We start from the raw sequence: 24,250 nt of genomic DNA, 5'->3' as shown, positions 1-24,250 counted from the left end.
TCTTTGACCTCAGTCACAGCAAATTCTTCCTAGAAACATCGCCAAAGGCAAGAGAAGCAAGGACAAAAATGAACTATTGGGACTTCATCAAGATCAAAACTTTTGCACAGCAAAGGAAACAGTCAACAAAACCAAAAGACAGCTGACGGAATGGGAGAAGATATTTGCAAATGACATATCAGATACAGGGCTAGTATCCAAAATCTATAAAGAACTCATCAAACTCAACACCCAAAGAACAAACAATCCAATCAAGAAATAGGCAGAGGACATGAATAGACATTTCTGCAAAGAAGACATCCAGATGGCCAAGAGACACATGAAAAAGTGCTCCACATCACTCGGCATCAGGGAAATACAAATCAAAACCACAAAGAGATACCACCTCACACCAGTCAGAATAGCTAAAATTAACAAGTCAGGAAACAACAGACGTTGGCAAGGATGTGGAGAAAGGGGAACCCTCCTACGCTCTTGGTGGGAATAAAAGCTGGTACAGCTATTCTGGAAAACAGCATGGAGGTTTCTCAAAAAGTTGAAAATAGAGCTACCCTGCGACCTAGGAATCGCACTACTGGGTATTTACCCTGAAGATACAAATGTAGTGATCCAAAGGGGCATGTGCACCCGAATGTTTATAGCAGCAATGTCCACAATAGCCAAACTATGGAGAGAACCTAGACATCCATCAACAGATGAATGGCTAAAGAAGATGTGGTAGATATATACAATGGAATACTATGCAGCCATCAAAAGAAATGAAATCTTGCCATTTGCAGCAACGTGAATGGAACTAGAGGGTATTATGCTCAGTGAAATAAGTCCATCAAAGAAAGACAATTATCATATGATCTCTCTGATATGAGGAATTTGAGAGGCAGGGTGGGGGGTTTGGGGTTGGGGAAGGAAAAAAATGACACACGATGGGATCAGGAGGGAGACATCTCACAAAACAAACTGAACGTTGCTGGGGGGAGGGGGGTATGGAGAGGGTGGTTGGGTTATGGACATTGGGGAGGGTACGTGCTATGGTGAGTCCTATGAAATGTGTAAGCCTGATGATTCACAGACCTGCACCCCTGGGGCAAATAATACATTATATGCTAATAAAAATAATTAGTAAAAAATAAAAAACTTAAAAATAAATAAATGTACACTCCCAGGCCCATCTCCTGGGGATCTGGTTAAGGAGGTGCAGGGCTGTGCCCAGAAATCTACAGGAGGCGCACTGGACAGTTCGGGGACAGGTGGCTCTGAGACACACGTGGGTCTGGGAACTACTGCCTCCCAGGCCTCGGAATGCAGCCCAGATGATTCCCTGAGCTCTCAGCCTCTCTCCCCAGCTGCCCACCAAACCTGCCAATTAGACATCCCAGCACAACCCAAGAGCAACCTCCTAAACCCAACATGCTGATTCCTTTGCTGGGATCGCTGGGCCAGAAACCTGGTCATCACCCTTGACTGTCCCTGTCCCCACCCCACATTTCGACCATCACCAAGGCCAGCAGATTCTATCCTCTATGTGCCTCTAGGTATCCCCACTTCTCTCTAGCACCCCTGCCAGCACCATGGTCCAAGCTCCCAGCTTCTCCTCCTTGCTTCCATCTGCCGCCACCATCCATTCTCTGTCCTGCAAATCTGATCCTGTCACTGCCCCGCACAAAACTCTCCAGCACTGAGCGGACTCTTGAACTGCCCCGTCCAATATGGTAGCCGCACGTGGCTATTTGAGTTCGATATCCCAAGTTCTGCCCAAGTTCACACTCATCACATATCAATGCTCAAGAGCCACACATGGCTGGCGGCTACCATACTGGCTAGCACAAGTATAGCACACTCCCATCTTCACAGAAAGTTCTAGTGGTCAGCGGAGTTCTACGGCTTTGCTTGGGATCCCTTTGGGGTCGGGCCCTAGCCTCTACTCAGACCCCTCCCCAGCATCCCTGGCCACAGCGAACCACTCTCATCTCCCTAAAGTCGTGCTTTCCCCTCTAAATCTTTGCACGTCATACCCTTCCTGCCTTCCTGGCTTGGCTAACTCCTACTCATTCTTTGGGTCTCAGCTGTTGCTTCTCCCCTACTCAGGACAAGTGCCCAAACTTTGTCCAATCACAGCATATAAAGCACTGAGTCATGAGAGCCATGGACACGTCTACACCCATTACCCCATACCAACAATTTTTAACTAGAGGCAAGTTTCCTCCAATGACCAGGGGACACCTGGCAGAGTATGGATTCATTACTGGTGAGGTGGTCCTGGCATCTGGTCCTTCAGTGCCCAGGATAACCCTCGCAGCAAAGAATCATCTAGCCCAAAATATTGGCAGTGTTGAGTTTGACCATCCCTGCTCTGGATAGGACAGCTCCATAAAGAAAGGGTGTGTGTCCTATTTAGTGTGTGTCCCCTGCCCCCAGTCTAGAGTGGAGCACTTAAGGAGCCCAGATGTTCTGTAAGATTTTCCCCCAGGATTTCAGTTCTCTTATAGTGTCTTACAACGACATTCATTCACTGGTCATTACGGAAGGCTGAATAATGGCCCCCCAAAATATCCAAGTCCTAACCCCTGGAACCTGTGAATGCCCCTTTAGATGGCAAATGGGACTCTGCATATCCCATTAAGTGAAGGATCTTGAGATCTTGAGATCTTGAGATGGGGCGATTATCCCGAATTATCCCGATGGGTCCTAAATGCACTCACAAGCAAGCCTAGCAGAGGAAGACTGGGACATTGACAGAGACAATGCAACGTGAAGACAGGGCAGAGAAATTCCAAGATGCTACGACGCTGGCCTTGAAGATGGGGGAAGGGGCCCCAGCCAGCATCCACCGGAAGCTGGGAAAGGCAAGGGACGGATCTTCCCCTACAGCCTCAAGCAGGGTTTGGCCCTGCTGATGCCTTTTTTTTTTTGTCCCAGTGAAACTGATTTTGGACTTCTGGCCTCCAGAATTGTGTGTTCTGAATGGAAAGATGTTTCTGTGACTTATCCCGCATTACCTAGCTCCTGGACCTGCACAGAAGCAAGCAGGCAGGCTACAGAATGATGTTCGGGAGACTCGTGCTACAAGAATGATCTCGGGAGCCTGGTTGTTTCCAATACACGATCTGGCCTCCAGCTCAGAACTAGCCCTTCTGTTCTGGGTGCCAAGGGCTAAGAATCTTGTCACACCTCCCCTCCTGCTCCAGGCTGGGCTGGCTCCCCCAGAATGGAATCCAGAATCCAGGAGGGGAGGCAGACACACATAGATAGCCCAGGCTCCTTAAAAATATAGAAACATGATAACACGGAAATGCAGCTCACTCCAAACTGCAGGTAGGCAAACAAAGTCTCAGTTTCAAACCCTGTCATTTGCCGTATAAGTAATGGCCTTTATGGGGGTGGTCAGCTGGAAGGCTCAGCAAGGGTAGGAAGTCTCTCACTTGGGACTCCAGTCAGGCTGTCTCCGCGGGGCTTCCCCAGCTGGTGAGGCTAGAAGCTCTAAGAGCCTGATTTGATTTAACTCTGCCTTATTCTCATTTATTGCCGACTATTACCTTCATCAGGGGGTAGATTCCTCTCCTCTCCTGGCTCTATTAGGTTTCTATAGTAATAATAAAGTTGCCTTTCCTTTTCAAAACCCAAAGAGGGCTATTGTGAATCTTTCGCTCGGAATACTGTGGAAGGATAAATTTCTGTTGTTTCTAGGCCAACGAGTTGAGTCATCTGTAACGGCAGCCCTAGGGCACTCATAGGGTCATATTCCAATGCAGAGTGTATTGGATTTGGGTCAGAGAGCTGGAAAGGAAGGGCATTTAAGGGAGAGACCCCCACCCTGCTGGCTTGGAGGGTGGGAAGGCAAGGTGGTAAGGGTACCTGAGGCATGCGTTTCTAGCTGCGGTGGCCACCCAGGTCATCAACAACGGTGTCCGTGGGTCATTCCTCACACCCTAGTCCTGCTGCCTTCTGGGTTGTGGAAGGTCTCTGGAAGGCAAGGGACTCAACCCAGGATGCTAGGTCTGTCTGGCGCTGAAGCAAGGATTAGAATAAAAACGGAAGCTCTCGCCCAGCTCTCCAGCCTCCCTGCCAACCCCCTCCCTTTCCCCACCAGCCTCCAGACACAGGGGTCTTTCTCTGCCCTTCCAACACAGCCTCGGGGCCTTTGCACCTGCTATTCTTCAGCTTGGAACACTCTCCCTCCGGAGTCTCCCATGGCTGGCTGCCTCTCATCATTCAGGTCTAAGTGCAAATGCCATCTCCTCAAAGAGACCCTCCCTGGCTGCAGTCAGGCCAGCGGACTTCCCATCACCTTCTGTCACCACCTGCTGATATTTCTTCCCAAATCTTCTCACACTGTGGAACTATCTCATTACCATCTTTGTTTGCCTGCAGCCCAGAGTGCAGGCCCAAGGAGGCATGGGATCTTGTCTGATCTGCCCGCGGTATGTCCCTAGACCCATGCCTGGCACACACTAGATGCTCAACACATTCTGAATGAATGAATGAATTAATGAATGAGTGGGCGAGTGAAGGAGAATGAATATGCAGCTTTGGAGAACGCTTGCTAAACAGCATTTCCTAACGCACCTGATCTTGGCTTTCCGAAAGGCCAGCTCCTCTTCATTACCGAAGTCCAAAGACACATCCTCAGTATCATCCACCAGGGCCTGGGGGACACCAAACGCGGATGGCAGGCGGTGGCCATCCCCACCCCTACCCTCTCTGCTGGAAGGGCCCCTCCCCCCCCCCCCCCCCCCCGCGGCTGCAATCCGAGGCCTTCTGTCCATTTGGGGTGCGGTCCAGGCCCCGGTTCGCCCATCCTTCCTCCTGTCCTCCCCTCTCCCTCCTCACCACCCCCACTCCCTTGCCCGGAGCTCTCACAGGCTCCTCCCGTCCTCTCCCCCATCCTTCCGCCCCAGCATCCTCGCGGCCCTACCTGCTTCATGCTTCCCAGAGCGCACCTGGAGCCCACAGCCCAAGCTCCGCCTGCGGTTGCGGCTCCCGCTCCGGCTCTCTCCTGGCGGGGGTGCCGGGAGGGTGGGAGTCCGAGCTGGCGCCCAGCGGTGCAGGTGTCGGGTGTGGGCGGGGCGCGCGCGGCCCAGAGCGCAGTCGCAGGCTGGGGAGGTGGGCTCGGCGGCCCGGGAGGGGGCGGGGCTTGGGAGGGTCCCAGACCCTGGGCTCGCTGGGGAACGGCTCCTGAAAGGGAAAGACCTGACTCCCAGGCGGGAGGGACGGAGGGCGAAAACCGAGCAGCCTCCGTGGGCACGGAGTGGACGATTCGGGCTCAAAGGCGCACTCGGGGACCGTGAACAGTGATCCGGGGAGGAACAGAGCGGGGGTGGGCGGATGAATGAGGGGGATGTCCCGTAGTTGTCGGGCCAGGTGAGGGAACGAATGAATGAATGCCAGGGTCGGGTAGCCTCATTTAGGGTTTGGAGAAAGTCAATGCCTCCCAAGTCTCCGGTCCCAAGAATTCCCTGGGGTCCTTCTTAAAAAGCAGATTCCCAGGCCCAGTCCTGGAGATTGGGAAGGGCTGGAGTGCCGGCAGTGGAATCTACCTTTTAATAGGTATCTGCTGACCTCAGTGAGATCGTCCCTCAACCGGGCGCCAGACACACACGGAGCACGCAGTGACTATTGTTGGCGGTAACAGTAGTGACCCAGGATGGTAAGACCTTCCCAGGTATCTCCCAGGAAAGAAGGCTTGCCACCTGCAAGTATTGTTTGCAAGGACAATGTCACTCCCCTCCTTTCTGCCTTCTCCCTCTCCTAAGCCCCCCTCCCCCCACCCAGGAGCAGAGGGCTGAAAGTCTAGATGCCAAGGCCCCTAGTCCTGCCTTTGCCCTCTTGTCACGGGCAGTAGGGGCTTGTCCCCCATCTCTGGTGACCTGCAAAAAGGCCACTGGTCCACAAGCTCCTGACACAACTCATTCACTGGTGGCCTCCTGAAGAGATGAATGGCCTAGGGTGTGCCCAGGACGAGTAGGAAACAGCTGTCAGGAGCTGCCTTAGCTCTGATCCCGGGGTGAGCACCCCTCCCTTCCCCCCACTGACCCTGCAAAGGGCTTGGCAAGTGTAAGTGCAGGGAGCATGCTTTCTTGGGGGACAGGATGCCATCTTGCGGGGTCAGCGGGTCTGGGCCTGTCTGAGAAGCATCTCTCTAACAAGTTCCCAGGTGATACGGATGCCACAGGCCCCCAGCCTTCCTTTGAACCCTAACGATCTGTGCTACCAAACCCCAGATTCTAGAAAGGCCTGTTGTCTCTTCCAGCTCAAAGCTTGCTCCAGGCATAGGTGAGTGTTGCACTGGGAGGCTGGGGGACCCTAAGCTTCCCCTACCCCGCTAGTCCCCAGCTGCCTGGGATGCTCAGGGCAAGGGCAGGTGGAGGTGAGAGGCCGTTACAAAACATTTATGGGCTTTTCCTCTAACCCTGCAAATCACCAGCTGTTGCTAGCTGTTAAGTTGGGGCTCAGAGAGTCCCCAGGGGGGTGAGAAGGTAGGAAAACCCCCTTGGAAACCCCATGTGGGGACAAACTGTCATTCTTGGCCATCAGGTTGGGCGTGCTGAGAATTAGCCATGGCCTTGCCATGTGGAAGTCACCCCACAAACACAAGGTCACGTCACTCTCCCCCTTCCTGACCACATCAGGGCACAGGCTGAGGATACAGATGCCGGGGCCAGACCTGGGGCACTCCTTCCCCAGGAGACAAAGCTGTCCCTGAACATGCACCCAGCTGGCCCTCTGCAGAGTCAACCAATAGAATTTGGGTGTGGGGTGGGCAGAGAACCCATCAGTTCTGCAGGGAATTCATCGTTGGCTTTGACGTGGGGTGAACACTGACTCACACTGCTACCACTGAATATGGCCGCTGGGATTGTAACCCTAGTCACCTTCTGCTGGTCATGGCTCAGAGGACCTTGGGAAGCAGAGTTTCGAAGAGTAAGCCCATCTCTGGTCCCTGGTCCTGGGGCTCCCAGCTCAGGCAGCCACCGGTCCCTGGACGGCAGTTGGAGGTCAACACACGGAGTTGGGCAGGCCTGGCTGGGATACTCTACCACTTCCTCTCTGGGTAGCCTTGGGCCAGGGACCTCACCTCTCTGGCCTCAGTCTCCACATCTGTAAAATGGGGCCACACCTCCCCTTTCCCCCATCATCACAGATGATGCAAGACCTGGAGAAAACACATGGCAAATGCCCTCCTCACAGCTGGGGCTCGGGAGATAGCAGCTCTGGTGATAGTGACTTCAGTCATCAGCAGGGCTGGTGAGCCCCATGTCAGTCACTCCTTCCACCAAGAGGTGTCTGTCTTAATGGGGGAACAGGAACTGCACTTTCCCGAACATCTACTGTGGGCCCAACTCTGTGTCCCCGGGACATGTGACAGCTGGGACAGAGGACCCAGCATGGCCCTTTCCACCACATGGAACCCCAGGAGCCCCAGGGCAGAAAGCAGGGGCTTGGGTGTGAACGGACATGGCTGAAGGCTGGGGCCTGGAGTCCAACCAGGGAGGTGGGCAGGTTAGGGGCCGGCCCGGCTGGACTGTTCCCATCCTTACGCTGCGGGAGGACAGCTGGCCCAGGGGGTGGGGAGGGGTTCGGATCTGGGGGTGGAGAAGGCCCCGAGCTGCACTGTCCTCCTGCATCAGTCAAGGCCATAGCTGCAGCCTCCAGGCCTGTCTTCCCCAGGCCTACAGTTGCCCCTTGCCGTCAGCCCTGCCTTGCCACAGGCTGGACTCCCTAGGGTCTGCCCTGACCACTGTCCTGCCGTTCCACCTCAAACAGGGCCTTGCATCTCACAAGCGAAAAGAAGGAAGCCCAGTGAAATGGAATTTGAGGGAAACAACAAATCATTTCTTAGTGTAAGTATATCCCACGCACTAGCTGGGATATACTTATGTTAAAAAAAAGTATTAGTCACTCACCTCAAATTCAAATTTACCTGGGGTCCTGTATTTCATCTGGCAACCCTATGCCTCCATAAGATTGCCAGATGAAACCCCGTGAGATGGGTGCACCCAAGCTCATGGGGCCCAAAGCTCCCACCCTGATCCTGGGCAGCTGTCCCTGTGCCTCTCCCCTTCCTGCCTCTCACAGATGCTCCTCCCACCTGACCTCTGTCCTTCATGCTGGTTAACAGGGCAGTGTGGCCAGGAAGGCAGAGCATAGGGCAGAGGGAGGAAGGTGGGTCCCTCTTGTGGGCTGTCCCCGGGGGTGCCTGTCTTCCTTGTTGGGGTCAGGTGGTACCCAGGGAGAGCCCTGGATTCCTACCCAGACAGAGTCAGCGGTGCCTGGACCTCTGTGAGATGGGGAGAGATTCGCTACCCTGCACACTCCCGGGGTCCTTCACTCACTCTCTTGCCTACTCACCCACCTCTTCTGTGCTGATCTAGACATAGGGCCTAACCCTCACCAAGCTGAGATTCTCGTTAAGAGAGAAATAAGAATTGCCAAACCTGGGGGCACCTGCTGGCTCAGTCGGTTGAGCACCTGCGTTCAGCTCAGGTCATGGTCCCAGGGTCCCGCATCCGGCTCCCTGCTCAGCAGGGAACTTGTTTCTCCATCTCCCTCTGCCTGCTGCTCCCCCTGCTTGTACTCTCTTTCTCTCTCTCTGTCAAATACATAAATAAAATCTTTTTAAAAAATGTCAACAGAAGAGAACAAAGGCATAGAGACACTGGGGGCTTAGTGGGGGCAGGGAGGGCCACTTGGAGCCTCTGCATTTTCAGCGCATGAACTTTGATGTCTGTGCTGGGGGGAGCATGGATGCGGAGGAAACAGCAGGTGCAAAGGCCCTGAGCAGGGCAAGACCTGGGTATGTGCCGGCCACAGGCAGAGTCTGGCCAGCTGGCAGAGGGTAGCAGGTCCTGTCTGACACAGCTGGGGGCCAGGATGGGAGCAAGGTGGCGATCCAATGGGTAGGGGCAGCTAGAAGCCACCTGGCTGAGGACAGAGGCCCAGCTCTGCTGTTCCTATCTCTGTGCAGGCCCAAGCACAGCTCTAGTGGCTCTGGGGATGGGGGTTCCTGCCAAATCTGTGGTCGGTGGAAAGGTAAGAGAGCCTGGCAAGGGTCTTGTTAGCTGGAGACCTCCGGGTCTCTGACAGCCACCACCACTCACCCAGCAAACAGTTTACAGATAAGCCCTAGCCCTGCCTGTCCACAGGGCTCCCTGGCCCTGTCCCCACCCCAACCCTATGGCGAAATGTCCTCTGCTGTCTCACCAGCTGCCCCTGGGGTTGCAGGACGGTGACCAGCTCAGGACTGCCAGGCAGGCTGAGAACAAGGCCTCTGCCACCCCAGGGACACAACATAACACAGACCGTGGGAGGATGCAAAGGGGTGACGGCTGGGTCCTTCCACACTTCGCCAGGAAAGAGTTAGGGAGAAGAACCTTCTGGTTTAAACACATTTATCCACGTGTGTGGATCACACGCAATGTGTGCCCCTTACTACGGTGAGGTTCAAACAACCATGGGAGGGCGTCTGGGGGGCTCAGTTGGTTGGGTGTCTGCCTTCAGCTCAGGTCATGATCTCAGGGTCCAGAGATTGAGCCCCACATCGGGCTCCCTGCTCAGTGGGGAGTCTCCCTCTCCCTCTGGCCCTCCTCTCCTCCCCTGCTCATGCTCTGTTTCTCTCACTCGCACTCTCTCTCTCCATAAAATCTTAAACACACACACACACACACACACACACACACAGAGGGAAATAACACTCATGGGACAATCGGGGAATGAGATGAGTCCTGGAAAGGTAGCGCCTAGCAGGTGAGACCCCTAATACTAAGGATAATGGTTCATTTTTTTTAAGGCATAAGGATGATGTCATGGCTTTTACTTTTTGTTTGTCTGGGGTTTTTGTGTGTGTGTGTTTTTTTATTTGATAGACAGAGATCACAAGTAGGCAGAGAAGCAGGCAGAGAGAGATAGAGAGAGGAGGAAGAAGGCTCCCCGCTAAGCAGAGAGCCCGAGGCAGGGCTCTATCCCAGAACTCTGGGATCGTGACCTGAGCCGAAGGCAGAGGCTTTAACTCACTGAGCCACCCAGGTGCCCCAATGCTGTGGCTTTTAAACACTGGGATATAATTCACATACCATGACATTAACGCTTTTAAAGTATAACATGTGGCGATTTTCGTAGATTCACAAAGCGATGCAACCGTCACCTCTATCTAGTTCCAGGCATTCTCATGACCCCAAAAGGAATTACTATATAATTATCGGTCATCCCTCACTGCCCCCTCCCCCCCACCCCAGCCCCTGGCAACTGCTCACCTGCTTTCTGTCTCCTGGATTTGCCTGTCCTGGACATCTCATAGACACAGAATCATACACCGTATGGTCTTTTGCTTCTCATGTTCGCAAGGTGCATCCCTCCTGCAACAGGTATGAGAGCTTTGGTCCTTTGCATGGCTATACAGTTCCTTGTATGGCCAGAGGGGCCTTGGTTTAACCCTTCATCAGTTGATGGACAATTGTCTACCTTCTGGTGACTGGGAGCAATGCCGCTATGACATTCCTGCCCAAGGCTTTGGGCGGACATGGGTTCAGTTTTCTTGGCCACATAGCTAGGAGTGGAATTGCTTGCAGCTTCGTGTCTCAGAAGAGTCCCTCTTTAGGCTACATACCAACGTAGCAAGGTGAAATGACAAGACATTGGGGCTCGCTTCAAAATCATATGGGGGCGGGGAGTGGCGTACCTTGGTGGCTCTGCTGGTTCGGTCTCCGACTCTTGATTTCGGCTCAGGTCGTGATCTCAGGATCCTGGGGTCGGCCCTGCTTGGATGGCGGGGGGGCGGGGGGTGGTCCTTGCTCTGCGGGGAGCCTGCTTCTCCCTCTGGGGGCCACCCACCCACACTTGTGCTTGCACTCTGTCTGACAAATAAATAAATAAAATCTCAAAAATAAAATAATGTTTTTAATGGTGAGGCTTGTTTTACAGCGACTTTTCTGTCGCCTTTCAAATTCCCACCTAATTACCTCTGGCAGTAGAAATGTCATGGAAGGGGCCTCTGGGAGGCTTAGTCGGTCAAGCGTCTGACCCTGGATCTCAGCTCACGTCTTGATCTCAGGCTCTCGAGTTCAAGGCGGATGTTGGGCTCCGCCCTGGGCATGGAAATTCCTTTAAAAAAAACGGGGTCAGGGGTGCCTGGGTGGCTCAGTGGGTGAAAGCCTCTGCCTTCGGCTCAGGTCATGATCCCAGGTCCTGGGATCGAGCCCCGCATCAGGCTCTCTGCTCAGCAGGGTGCCTGCTTTCCTCCCTCCCTCTCTGGCTGCCTCTCTGCCTACTTGTGATCTCTGTCTGTCAAATAAATAAATAAAATCTTAAAAAAAAAAAAACGGGGTCAGGTGAGTGGTGTACGTCATTTTATATCTCATAGCCACTCTAAAAAAGCAAAAAGAAAACAGAGGACATTGATTTTAATCGTACTTTTCTTGAACCCACTATTTCCAAAACACAATCATCTTAACATATGAGCAATTAAGAAATTATGAAAAAGATACTTTACATTCTGTTTTCCTGGAGGACCTTCCAGCCCTGGGTACAGCATGTCCCCATTGGGCCCCGCCCTTCTCAGGGGCTCCATGGTGATTCATGGCTCCCAGACAGGACAAGGCGGCTTTGTCTGGCAGCATTAGAGCACCGATCCAAAAGCTTTTGTGACTTCTATTTTAATTGGTTGTTTTTGTCCATCTACAATGAGAATGTGCGCCCACAGAGGCAGACATCTTTTGTGCCTTTCTAAGTGTTATACTGTGCATTGCCTAGAGATGGTGAGTAGGTAGTGAGTGAAACACCCCGGGAGTGTGCAGGGTAGCGAATCTCTCCCCATCTCACAGAGGTCCAGGCACCGCTGACTCTGTCTGGGTAGCCCTGGGCACCACCTGACCCCAACAAGGAGGACAGGCACCCCCGGGGACAGCCCACGGGAAGGACCCACCTTCCTCTCTCCGCCCCATGCTCTGCCTTTCTGGCCACACTGCCCTGGCAGCCAGCATGAAGGACACAGGCCAGGTCAGGGGGGAGGAGCCCCGTGAAGTGGGCGGAGCATCTGTGAGAGGCAGGAAGGGGAGAGGCACAGGGACAGCTGCCCAGGATCAGGGTGGGAGTTTGGGCCCCATTAGCTTGGGTGAACCCTGGCCTGCAGACATAGGATTGCCAGATGAAATACAGGACCCCAGGTACATTTGAATTTGAGGTGTGTGACTGATACTTTTTTTAGGTGTAAGTATATCCCAGATAGTGTGTGGGATATACTTACACTAAGAAATGATTTGTTGTTTCCCCCAAGTTCCATTTCCCTTCTTTTTGCTTGTGAGATCCTCTCTCCTGCTTGAGGAGGAACAGCAGAACCTCTGCCTGGTGCCAGGCGGGCAGATCTTAGGGACAGTGAGATCTTAAGGCGTGCCACCCGCAGGAGTAATGGGTTGATCTGTGTCTAGTGCCTGGCATGGAGATCTGGGTGCTGACTGTCCTTCCTGCAGCTGCCACTCCTTGTCCCCTCTGCACATTCTTTCCTTGCTGAGGCCTCCTTCTCTGAAGTCCTGTGAAGCTTCATCTGTGCCCCAAGCTTGCTTCCTATCTAGTCTGCCCTTGTCTGGTAGGGAGACCCTTACTCGGGCCAACTGGGCGTTCCCCCAAGAGGGGACATTCCAGACCAGGGGGCCAAAGGGACAGCCAAGCTTTGATGTGCTTGATTGGCTTCCCAAGGAACTTGAAACCTGGCCAGGCCATGGAGGAGTCAGCACACAGGCCAGAGAAAGCCTCTTGTCACTCAAGGGCTGGGACCAAGGACAGAGATGGCAAGCAGGTCCACAGTAAGGCTGGCCTTCTTGTCCAGAAGATGGGAGAGTGGGCAATGGCTCTTATCCATCTTACAGCTCTGGCCTCCTCTTGGTTGGAGCAGCAGGAGCTTGCAAGTCCCTCCCCCAGGTCCAGATCATAATGCTGGTCTCTCCCCCAGCAGCAGGATGTCCAGCTGTGTTGGCCCCCACTAGAGAAGATGGTTTCCACCACCATGCCCCCATCAGGCCCTGTTTGGAGGGGACGTGCAGACCTTTCTTACCTCACCTTCTGTCACTCATCATGTTCTGATAACACTGGCCAGACTCTAAGATTTCCAGAAACACCCAAGCTTCTCCCTACCTCAGGTCCTTTGCACCTGCTATTTTCCTTGCCAGGACTTTTTAGGACTGAAAGTATGAGGACTCTCTCCATGAGGCTTTCCCTAACTCCTAGCTCTTGTTTCACCTAATTGCTCAGTCCCTCTTTAGGGTCTGGGACCTAGCCATGACTTGTCCTCTTTCTAGCAGTGTCCACAGTTTCAAATCATCTTATTAGTTAAGCAATCTTTCTCCTCCCCACCCACCACTAGTAGTATCTCCATCAAAGCAGGTGCCCCATCTGATAACTTAGGCAGGGCATACTGTGGATATTTGAGAAGTTTACAGTTTAAAGTAAGTGAATGAAGAGTGCACAACTCTGGGAACTGTGCTGTGCTGCAAATCTCTGCCCATTGCTTGAACAAGGACTTTGGAATCAAGGTCAACAGTGGCCTGGATCCACACCTGGAGGACTGGATCTGGATCCAGATTTTTCTCTCTCTCTCTCACACACACACACACACACACACACACACACACGGACCAGGTCCTATTTGGGAAGCACTGGCCCCACTGGTCTGGCCTGGCCCCGTGGAGGGCGAGCCCAGACACCTTCTGACTGTGGGCCAGTCTGTGCTCCAGCAGGCAGGGAGCTGCTACTTACGGGAAATGCTCTATTGAGGAGAAAGGGTGGAGCGTTGTTTGGCCCAGCGCACTGGCCCCGGTCCAGACGGGTCAGGAAGACTTGCTGCTATGTCAGCCCACGCTCAGTTCCTCCCAGGAACAGCAGCTGCCCGCGGAGAGAAAGCATGCTCCCCAAGAGAAGGCCAAGGGACACCCATCCGTCCTCTCCTCCCCCTTAATAAAAAAAGAAAAGGGAAAAACAGATTGGAAAGTATTTTAATGTCTCCCAAGAGGCAGCCAAGTGGGTTGGCTAAGAGCACAGACTTGGTAGTCAGCTCCCCTGGACATGAAGCCCAAGACCACTGCTGGTCAGCCGGGGCATGTTTAGCAAGTCACTTAACCTCTGGTCCTCACTTCTCCTGGGTGAGTGAACTAGGGTCATCGTGGCACCCACGTCTGAGTGCAGGTAGGACAGAGTCAAAGCCTTACTCTTTTGCCACGTGGTCAGAACCCTGCTGGTGCACGGTGTTTGCTAAGTGGGTTATGTCCCTCCACCTCATGACCACCCCAGGAGGGAAGCAAGGTCTGTGAGGTGGTACCCATTTTATGCATATGGAGACTGAGGCTCGGGGAGGGCTTTTGAAGCAGGTGTGCACAGCTCATGCACGGTAGAACCTCAGGTGTCCTACGCCCGGCTCGCAGCTCTTCTCGGCACACGAGGCTGGGAGTGGGGGACACAGTCCCCCCCAAACTCTTGACCTGGGGGTGCCAAGCGGGGCCAGATCTGATCCCCAGACCTGTTTGAGTTGGATCTGAGTAGGTTAAAAGGACAAACAAGAATGGAGTCAGTTGCTCATATTTAAAAATCGGATGTCATCATTTATTCCTTTGGAAATCCACTTTTCTGGGCTTATTTGTTGTTGTTGTTTTTTAAGGTTTTATTTTTAAACAATCTCCAAACCCAACATGGGGCTCCCACTCACAACCCCAAAACCAAGAGTTGCTTGTTTTCCTGACTGAGCACAGGGACTGTCCCCCTGGAGATGGGGTTCGCCTTCCCCAGTCATGAGTTTGCTCACTTATGGTCTCTGCCTCTGGTAAATTTGCGATCGCTCCTTAAAATCCCACTGTTTTGGGCGGTACTGCCCAGGAGCAGACCTGAGCCTATGACAAGGACCCATGAGAACACCAGTTATCAGGCACTGTCCCCAGGGAGGGGGGCCCCGCAGGCACATGTTGCTAGGCAAAATCCCACTGAACCTGTATGGGCTTCCTGAAGGTGCCCTAGTGAAATACCACAAATCGAAGAGCTTAGACAACAGATTATTTTTTCCCTCACAGTTCTGGAGGCCAGAGGTCCAAGGTCATGGTGTTGGCAGGGCCATCCCCGTTCCAAAGGTACTAAGGGCGGGATCTGTTCCAGACCCTCCCCCAGCTTCTGAAAGTTTTTTGTCAACGTAGCTCCAAACTTCACATGGCATCTCCACGTCCCATTTCCCCTTTTCAGAAGGACTCCAGTCATGTCGGATTGAAGGTCTACCCTATTCCAGTAGGACCTCACCAAAACGAATTACACCAGCCGTGACCTTATTTCCAAGTAAAATCACATTCTGAAGCGCTGGGGGTTAGGACTTCGAAGGAAGAACTTGGGGTGCAGGGGACACTATTCAGCCTGTAACAGAAGGTAACTGCTGCTCACCCAGAAAGTCTACCCTGGGGAGGGAGCAGGAGGCTTTCTACACCCCCACCCATCAGCCGTGGCTTAAGGGCTGCCACGAGCAGGGACAGGACGTGCCAGGGGCTCTGGCTCGGGGCACACACTGGAAAAGCGAGTCCCGGCAGACTGAGGGTCATCCTCCCTCTGAGGCACAGGTGGTACGTTTGGGAGGGAAAGTTCATGGGGGGCCCGGGAGGCATGGAGGTGGGAGAGGGATCCTAGGGGGTCTGGACCCCGCCGCCCCCTCCATCGAATGCATGGAAGGCATAACCTTTACCCCACATCGGCCACCCACTCACTGGGCTCGGAATGACCCTACATGAGTCACTGGCAGCTGAGCGCCTTCCCTTTTCTACATACCAACCACATTCCACATTTTGCCAAGGACAGAAGTGGATTGTACCCACCCAACCCCTTCCCCGTGTCCCCAGAGGTGGCTGTCACTCAAGGATGGTCAGCCAGTGGTGGCACACAGAGCCCTCGCACCTGTCGGCCTCACTGCAAGAAACACGACCCCCACTCTAAAAGCACTCCTTGGTGGGTACTCAGGCCATCCAAACCAGCATTCACTGGCATTCACCAGCTGGTGAAAATAAGCATCTGTATGCAGGAGGGGCATCGAAATGAGGCCAAGTGGCGTGGGGGGGAAGTCAGAGAGGAAGGGTTGGTGTAGGCACCACACGCAATGGTGCCAAAATCCGTCCCTACCCCAGCTGCCTCAGCACAGAAGTGTTATGTGTGGGACGCATGGGACCCCAGCAGCCTGTCTGTGGGCACCTGCTAAGGAGGACAGCTCGAAGAGGGATGAGTTCACGTCCCTGAGGTTCCATCTCCTGTACTCCAAGATGGGAATGATGACCATCGTTCCTCACATACAGGCTTCGAGCAACCACCCGGCACGAGGCAAACCCTTGATGAATGAGTATCCAAAGTTATTGGCTACTTGAAGCCACACTTGGGGCCTTGGCAATCACTGGGGAGGAGAACCATGGACGGGCTGGACTATAGGCAGGTCCGGGCATGGTGAGATTTAAGGCGTTAACTGAACATGGTCGCACTTGGATTCCATCCTGAGAAACCTAGCTGCTTCTTGGGGCTCAGGATTCAATTCAACTTTCCTCTTGGTCAGCTGTGAATGCCAAGTGACCACCATGGAGCCAGTTGCTGAGAACATTCGGCCGTAGCTCCTGCCTCCCAGAGCCCTACGCGAGATGACCAGCCCATCCCAGGGCTGGCTGCACATTGCCAAGGGACCCTGAAGACTCAGTCTTCATTTCTCAGACCCTCTTGGTCTTCACATCTCCAGGACATGGCACTCATAATTCAGAATTATAGCTCAAATTACTTTTAGGGACATTCAGCCAGTAGTGGAGACCTTAAGAAAGGTCTCCCCCCGGACTTGACTGGTCCAGGCATGACCCCTTCTGCCTGAGGGGCTGTTTGCCCCCAGCACTGCGGGGAGGCCCTCACTCAGCTCTGCCCAGGGGACTTCTCTCGGGATCTCTAGAGTCACCAAACACCCTTCTGCGGTGACGAGGCCGCATCTGGGGTTTTCAGATGGGAAACTGAGAAGGAAGGGGCCAGAGGCCAGGAGGCTGCTGGGGAGACTGAGCCAGGCCCTCCCCAGCTTGGTCCCTCTCCTGTACCCTTACGCCGCCACTCCCTGAAATCCATCTCCGTGTCTGGGTCAGGCGGTTGTCAAACAGTAACCAGATCCCGTGGGACTCCTGCTTCACACTCAAAAAGGCTTCCCCTTGTCCACACAATCAAATTTCAGCTCTTGACCCTCACGGTGGGCCCTGAAAACTGCCCCCTTGGGGGCTCGGGGCTCCGGGTGCCGCCCCGCGCTCGCGGAGTGCAGCCGCCCTGCAGCCTTGCTGTTCTGGGGCCGCACCCAACTCTCTCCTGCCTCGCAGAGTCTGCCCCTGCTGTCTCCTTTTTGGACGAGTCCTCCAAATGCTCGGGCACACTTGATACCTGGCTCTTCCATGTAACCGTGCAGGCCACAGCTCAAATGTCCCTCTGCAGCAGCCGTGGTGGGGGTCCCGCCAGGACCTCTCGGCACTCATGGTTCCCATGACAGCAAGCACCTTCCATTCTCTGCCTGGGGGCTCCCTCTGTCCTCCAGAAGCTGCTAGGCCCAGCGTGGGAGGTGGGTTAGTAGAGACCCCACCAGTGACTCTCAGGAATTGGTGTCTCAGTGGCGCATGCCCTCACCTCCACATAGGGGGGTACCTCTGAGGTTCCTAAAGTCTCCCATAGGACTGAGTCCCATTTGCCCACAAGGGTGATCTGCTCCAGAGTGCACCCCAAAACTGGCCCCTCCTGTCCCCTGGCCTCACCTCCCTGTAACCGCGGTTGAACAGTCATCCCAGAAAAGACATGTCCATATCCTAACCCCTGGAACCTGAGACTGGGACCTTATTTGGAAAATAAACATTTTGTGAACGTATTTAAGGGTCTAAAGGTAAGACTACCCTGGACGCCATGGGTGGCGCCCACACCCAGTGACCGGGGTCCTTACGAGAAGAGGGGACGCAGAGAGAAGGGAGAAGAGCAGGTGCAGACATGGAGAGACATGGAAGAGAAAGCCACGTGGAGGCGGAGGCAGGGGTTGGCGCCGCTACCAGCCAAAGAGCAGCACGGATCCGTGGCAGCTCCCCTGAAGTGGGGAGAGTGGAGGGAGACCGACTCCCCCCAGCCCCTGCCCACAGGGAGCCGGCCCTGCACACACCTTGACTTCAGACTCCGGCCTCATGTCGAGGTAAGCCCCGTTAGTGGTGACCTGGGAGCCCAAGTGAGCAAATACTGCATCAGAGTCCCTGAGCCCTACGTATCCCACCTCCCTGGACACGTCACTCCATTGACCATCTTCACCTGCAGAGATACAGGTGACTTCCTTGCTTCCGGTCTGGTCCCCCTGCTAGAACGGACGTGGGTCCTGACTGCCCTCTTCCCCGCCCTGTACCTCCAGCCCCGGGAAAGCACTCGACTTGTGACTTATGAGAGCCCCTCTGTATACAGCGGGTGAATGAATGAATGCATGAGCCACGAGCCCCTGTTCAGTGCTCCTTCTCCCTCCCTCCTCACCTCGTAGCTGATCGAGATGGAAAAAATATATATACATATATGTGTGTGTGTGTGTGTGTGTGTGTGTGTGTGTGTGTGTGTGTGTATCCCCCACTGAACTTGGCACAAATCCCAGAGCTCGCAACCCCAGCTGGGCTGTAGAATCCCCCAGAGAATTTTTGTACAAGATCCGAGCCCCGCCCGGCCCCAGAGACCCCAGACAACCTGGTCTGACATGAGACTCCGGCTGTGGCATTTTTCTCAAAGTTCCTCCAGATGATGCCAATGCATGGGCAGGATTGAGAAGCCCTGGTTTGGAGGGAAGGCGAGGGGACAAGACAAGGTTAGAGTTGTAGCATGATGAACCAGCCCCGTCTGCCCAGCCCGAGGGGGATCTCCAGATGCTGGACTTGCAACTGCTAAACCCAGGACCACCCCCAGCAACCCAGGTTGAGTCGGACCCCTAAGCGCTCCCAAGCCAGCTGGGCGGTACTTCACTCCCGCGTTGGCCACTCTTAGAGGAAAAGGTCCCTGCTGTCTGCAGGAGAGGCTGTGGGGAGTCTGCTCAAGCCACCTGGTCCTAACAGAGGGGGAAGGGCTGCAGCTGGACAGCATGGGGGTGAGTTGGGGACCCAGGGTCCAGGCAGCTGGTGCTAAGGAAGGATGGGCAGACCCTGCCCCTGCAGGCAATCATGATTCTAACAGAAGGATTTTCCCCTGTGGTTTGTGGGCGCTGCAGACTCATCATGAGAGTCTTTCGGGGTCAGGCTGGGACTGTTTTCTCCTCGGGAGCCCCTCCAGGGCCTGGCAAATTGTAGGTGCTCGGTACATAGAGGTTGAGTGACCCAGGGTATACAACATATCGACCACCGTGTCAGCCAGCAGCACCCAGGCCTTTCTCGGCTTCCTCTTGCCGTACACAGCCCAAAGCTTGTTCTATTCTAGAAGGACCCAAAGCAGATGCTTGACACATGGATGTTGACTAACAGGAGGAAAATATTGACTGCTTTTCCCTAGGTGCTCCTTTCTCACTCCAGCCTCTTGCCCATTACCCTGCGAGGGTTTTGGGGGGGGTTCTCCTCACACCACTCGATGTGTGGGTTCACCCAGCCACACAAATAAAATTACTCTCTGTTCTTCTGTTTGATGAGTGCCAAAACCACCAGCAAACCCCAAGATCTTCTTACATTGAAAGAGAATTTTTAGCTGCTTCATGCTAAAGATGAAAGACTGCCTTTCTTGGCTTCCCCCGCAGTTAGTTGGGTCGTGTGACCAAGCTAGTAGGAGTCCATCGTTCCACTTCTGGGTTCTGCCTTTCCCTCTGGTGGAATACAGTCATGATGACAGGAGCTAGAGCAGCCACTGTGGATCATGAGGTGGAAGCCCTGAGCAAAGATGAGAAAGCCAGACAAGAGAGGGAGCCTGGTTTCTGTCCCAGGGAGCCATGTGGCTTATTCTGAATGGCTGACAGGTTTATGGTTACATGAGAGAAATACACTTCTACTGGTCTGTTAGAGCAGCCATAACTCTGTCTTGTCTTCCACACCCGGTCATGCATAAATGGCTGGATGGATGTTCAACCACTGTGGGGGTTAGGGTTAGGATGGTTTGACTCAAAATGGTCTATGACCCAAGTTAGACCTACATGCAGTCCTCCAGGATCCAGGGGAGCAGAAACTGGGCACGAACAGAGATTCTGGGGATTGCCACGTGGGGATTAAGGACTAAGATGCTAACCACAGAAGACAGTGGTTTCTATAGGAGTCCTGGTCTAAGAGCCACAGGGGCCAAATCTCCAAAACACAAGGGCGGCCACTTCTCCCAGGGCCCAGAGAGGTGACACCATTTGGCCAAGGTTCCAGGGCAGAGTGGACCTGAGTCCAGGTGTGTGGGACCCGAAGCCTGCACTACCTCAAAATCCAGGTTCTCAGGAGTGGGGGCCCACAGGCCTATCTCCAGACCCCAGCATTGGTCCTCATTTCTGTCCCGCTTGTCCCCAAGGGAACCCCCACGTTCCAGGGCTGGGGGCAGGAAAGGTCTACAGCAGTGTTGGAGCTGGACAGCCTGATCTTTTGCCTTGGAAGGGTCCCCGGGGCTCTCAGCAGGCTGAGGGGACAGTCAGTTGGGCCCAGCGTGAGGTCAGCAGCAGCCTTTGCTGGAGCAACTTAGGGCTTGGCACGTTCAAGCTGGAAACATCACTCTCAGCTGCCCCCTCACCGGGGTTCCTCCACCTCGGCCCTGTGGACACACTGGGCTGAATTGCTGTGTCATGGAAGTCTGCCGTGGGCGCTTCCCAGCCCTCCTGGCCTCCACCCACCAGGTCCCAGAAGTGGTGAGACCACCTTGCCACCCAGTTGTGGCAACCGACAGTGTCTGCAGACGTTGCCCAGTGTCGGGCTGAAGACACTGCCCTCATCGGTTTCTCGGGGTCCTTTCCAGTTAGGGACACCGTGGCCTGCAGGTCAGGGCTTACTCAGGGTTCCGCAGCTGTCCGGGGGTGGGGGGGCGGCATCCCCTACCCCTTGGTGTACCCTGTGTCCCACTGCAGGCTCCCACGGCTCTTTGTCCAGGCGCTCTCAACCTGTGCGAGCAAGAGGGAGGCCGCAAATGCTCCAGGGCAGCCCTGGGGGGGTTGTGGGGGGAGTGGGGAGGAAGAACCCCCCCCCGCCCCCTGCCTTGCAGTGGGACTGACCCTCGGGTGCTCATCCCTGGTCAGGCTTCCTTTCCTTCCTGGGATGCTTCCTAAAGAAACCATTCCCCCCCACATCCTTGTTTCACAATCCCTTTCTAATACCTTTTGAGGAACCACACTGTTCTCCAAAGGCTTACTGAACAACAACAAGTACTTGTTCATGGAAGCATAACGTAGCATACACACAAAAAAAGTGCAAAACCAAAACCGTCAGCTTAACGCATTTTCCCAAACTGAGCATCCCCACATAACCAGCACCAGGGCCGGGGCGGGGGGGGGGGGGGTGCGATCAGGAGACGACATGTTTCCTGGCCCTCCCTCGGGGAGCCCCTATCCCGCCCTCAAAGAGCCCAGTTTCGTTTTCCTTTCTGGAATTAAAATAGTCTATCCTGGTAAGGGATCTCGAGACCCATCCAAAAGCATGACTCCAAATTAAAAAACAAAAAACAAAACACATGACTCCATGCCCTCTTCCAGCACAAGGAAACTTTCCCAGGTCTGAGCAATCCTCCCCGCCCCCCACCACCGTGGCTTCTGGTCTCTCTGTTTGTTATAGTGGGAACCGCTGGGCCAGATCCAAGAAGGAACAGACTGCCTCCCCTCCCCAGGACTCCTCCTGTTTCCGTGCCCAGAAGGAGGAGGCAGGGAGGCCAGGAGGCTGCCTGGAGGGAAACCACACTCCCAGTCGAGAGTGAGGGAGGTCTGTGTGGCCTCCAGAACCACCCGCTGGGAGTTTTAGGGGGTTTCCTGAAGTTGCAGAGCCTGGAAGTGTCTTATGTAGCGTTCTTAGGCTCAGCTTGGGCTCCACGCCTGCACTGCGTCCCAGACGGAAGCTGGGGCTCTGTCTGGGCTCCTACTTCCCTGACTGGGATCTGGGTGTGGGCCAGACCCAGAACTTCAAAGCCACAGCCAGGGCATGTGGCCCAAGAGGCCTGGAGGGTGTTGTTGACATCAGAAGTCACCTGGAGAGCTGGACATCTCCGCCTGGCCAACACAGGGCTGGGTGGGAATGCAGGTCGTGGTGTTGGCAGCATGTTCTGCAGAAGTGGGGGGGGAGCTTCTCGGGGCTGTGCCCAGGTAAACTGGGGTGGGACCTGTGACCGTCATCAGGCCGCAGTAAGGGTGCCCTTGTGCTGCCCTTCAGATGCCTCTGAGCTTCCCGGATGGTCTCCCTCCATCCGAGACCAGCACAGTGGGAGGCTGGTTAGGAAAGCCGTGGGCACGGGTTTATTCATTCCTTTCCGCTACTACAATCAGAAAACCTCCCCGCCCCCACCGGAACTGGATTTGACTAGCCTGAGATAAAGGCTTTCGTTAAGGGAAAAGGCACTGAGCTTTTTACACTTGGCAGGAGGAGAAGCTGGCTTCTGCTACCTTTATGCCAGGAGGCGGTGTGGGGTGGGATGGGGGGGTACCGGATGACGCAAGGTGACCAGAGAATTTGGCCCTTGACCTTCCACCAGGACTGGGAGAGAACTTTCTCACCCTGAATATTTACATTTCAAAGGGATGGCTCTCTGGGTCCTGGAGGAAAGAGTTTGGGGTGGTAGATTTACATCTCAGAGGGCAGAGAAAGGATGTAGAAAAATCTCTTCCACCTCCCAGGAGATTTCTCTGACACCCCCACCCCCACCCCACCCCCCAACACACACCTACACACCCAGCCGCAGCTCTTAGGGATAACCTCCGACGTACTCATGGGCATCTCCTGCAAGCTTGTTGGAAACACAAAATCTGGTCCCATCCCAGACCCAGTGAATTGGAATCCGCATTTTAACAAGGTCCCTGCGTGATCCCTGCGTGGATGAACAGTGCTTTCCGCCATCCCCATCAGTGAGTCTCACCAGCGCTGCACACTGCCATCACCTGGACGCCTCCGTCCCACTGTGCGAGTTGGATGTGGTCTGGGTATCAGATGCTCTAACGACTCCTTAGATGATTCTGATAATGCAGCAGGAATGGGAACCAGCCTTCTAAGTTGCTGTCCCTCCCGTCGCGCCACCACTGGCATTCAGGGCCAGATGATCCCTTGTCGTGGGGCTGTCCTGTGCACGCTGTTGGACCATTAGCGCCATCCCTGGACTCCAGCCACAAGACCCCAGCAGTCCCACTTCCTGCGGTTGTACGGGCCAAAGATGACCCCAGATGACCCCAGACGTGGCCACAAAGCCCTCTCTGATTGAAAGCCACTCTTCTAAAGTCCCTGCTCACTCCCTCCCCGCACAGAACCCAGCGGCTTCCCTGCTTCTTTGCTCTCTCCTTCTCTCAGCTCTTCGTAGTTTCAGTGTCTCTGGAGTTGACTTTTTTCTAACCCACCCGGTTCTGGATCCTCTACAGCGAAGATCCTGGGACCAGTAGCATCTGCCCATTCTCAGGCCCCATTCGGATCCAGAAAGAGAGGGTTGTGCGCCAGCAATCTGGCTTTCACAAGTCCCCCCAGGGAGTTCTGGGACATGCCACAGTCCAACAGCCCAGTGAGAAAGATATTCTTATCTCCATTCCTGCTGGGGGATGGGAGGGTGGGGAAGAATATGTCCTTGAGAAGTGGAGTCAGCTGTTCAAGGACACAGGAGTTTTCATCTAGCTCTGTCTTCAGCTTCTTCCAGGGCTGGGTGGGTCCTAACCACAGAAATGGATCCCCTCATCATTCTGAGACCATTAATCCCAAAGCAAGGTATCAGTGGGGTCGCGCTCCCTCTAAAGGCTCTAGGGGAGGATCTTTCCCAGCCTCCTCCAGTGTCTGGTGCTTGTCTGCCACCTTCGGTGTTCCTTGGCTTATGGTGGCATCACTCCTGTCCTTCTATCTCTATATGGTCATCTCCTCTGTGTTTTCACGTCTTCCTGTCCTTTGTTGTATAGGGCCTTGTCACTGGATTTAGGGCCCGCTGTAACTTTACTCTGAGCCCATCTCAAGATCCTTCATTACATCTACAAAAATCCTATTTCCAAGCAAGATCAAAATCATAGGTCCGGGGGGGGGGGAATTAGGAGTTGGGTGTATCTTTTTGAGAGGTATAGTTTAATCTAATACACTCTACCTATTCCTATTCTTTCCACCATTCTGGTTTCAGT

At 54.3% G+C, this 24,250-nt stretch overlaps 1 protein-coding gene and 1 long non-coding RNA gene across 2 annotated transcripts in view; both read right to left on the bottom strand.

Annotated features, from left to right (window-relative positions):
- TVP23A (trans-golgi network vesicle protein 23 homolog A) overlaps nt 1–5,025 on the bottom strand; it is a 31,508-nt gene extending 26,483 nt beyond the window's left edge. Inside the window, exons 1-2 of the mRNA XM_045993109.1 lie at nt 4,913–5,025; nt 4,564–4,643 (exon numbers count right to left, since the gene is read on the bottom strand). Of these exons, the coding sequence (XP_045849065.1) occupies nt 4,564–4,643; nt 4,913–4,921 (89 nt within the window). The 5' untranslated portion in view covers nt 4,922–5,025. The remainder of the gene's footprint in view (nt 1–4,563; nt 4,644–4,912) is intronic.
- An 8,855-nt stretch (nt 5,026–13,880) lies between these two features.
- On the bottom strand, nt 13,881–19,770 carry LOC123933686. The gene is made up of 3 exons (XR_006816654.1): nt 19,674–19,770; nt 18,712–18,795; nt 13,881–13,934 (listed from the first exon to the last, which is right to left on the bottom strand). It is a non-coding gene; the product is annotated as an uncharacterized LOC123933686 (long non-coding RNA).
- Nucleotides 19,771–24,250: the final 4,480 nt, after the last annotated feature.

Source organism: Meles meles, chromosome 21, assembly GCF_922984935.1.
Source record: "Meles meles chromosome 21, mMelMel3.1 paternal haplotype, whole genome shotgun sequence".
NCBI lineage: Eukaryota > Metazoa > Chordata > Mammalia > Carnivora > Mustelidae > Meles > Meles meles.
Note: the sequence above shows the minus strand (reverse complement) of the source record. Positions and strands in the feature narration are given on the sequence as shown.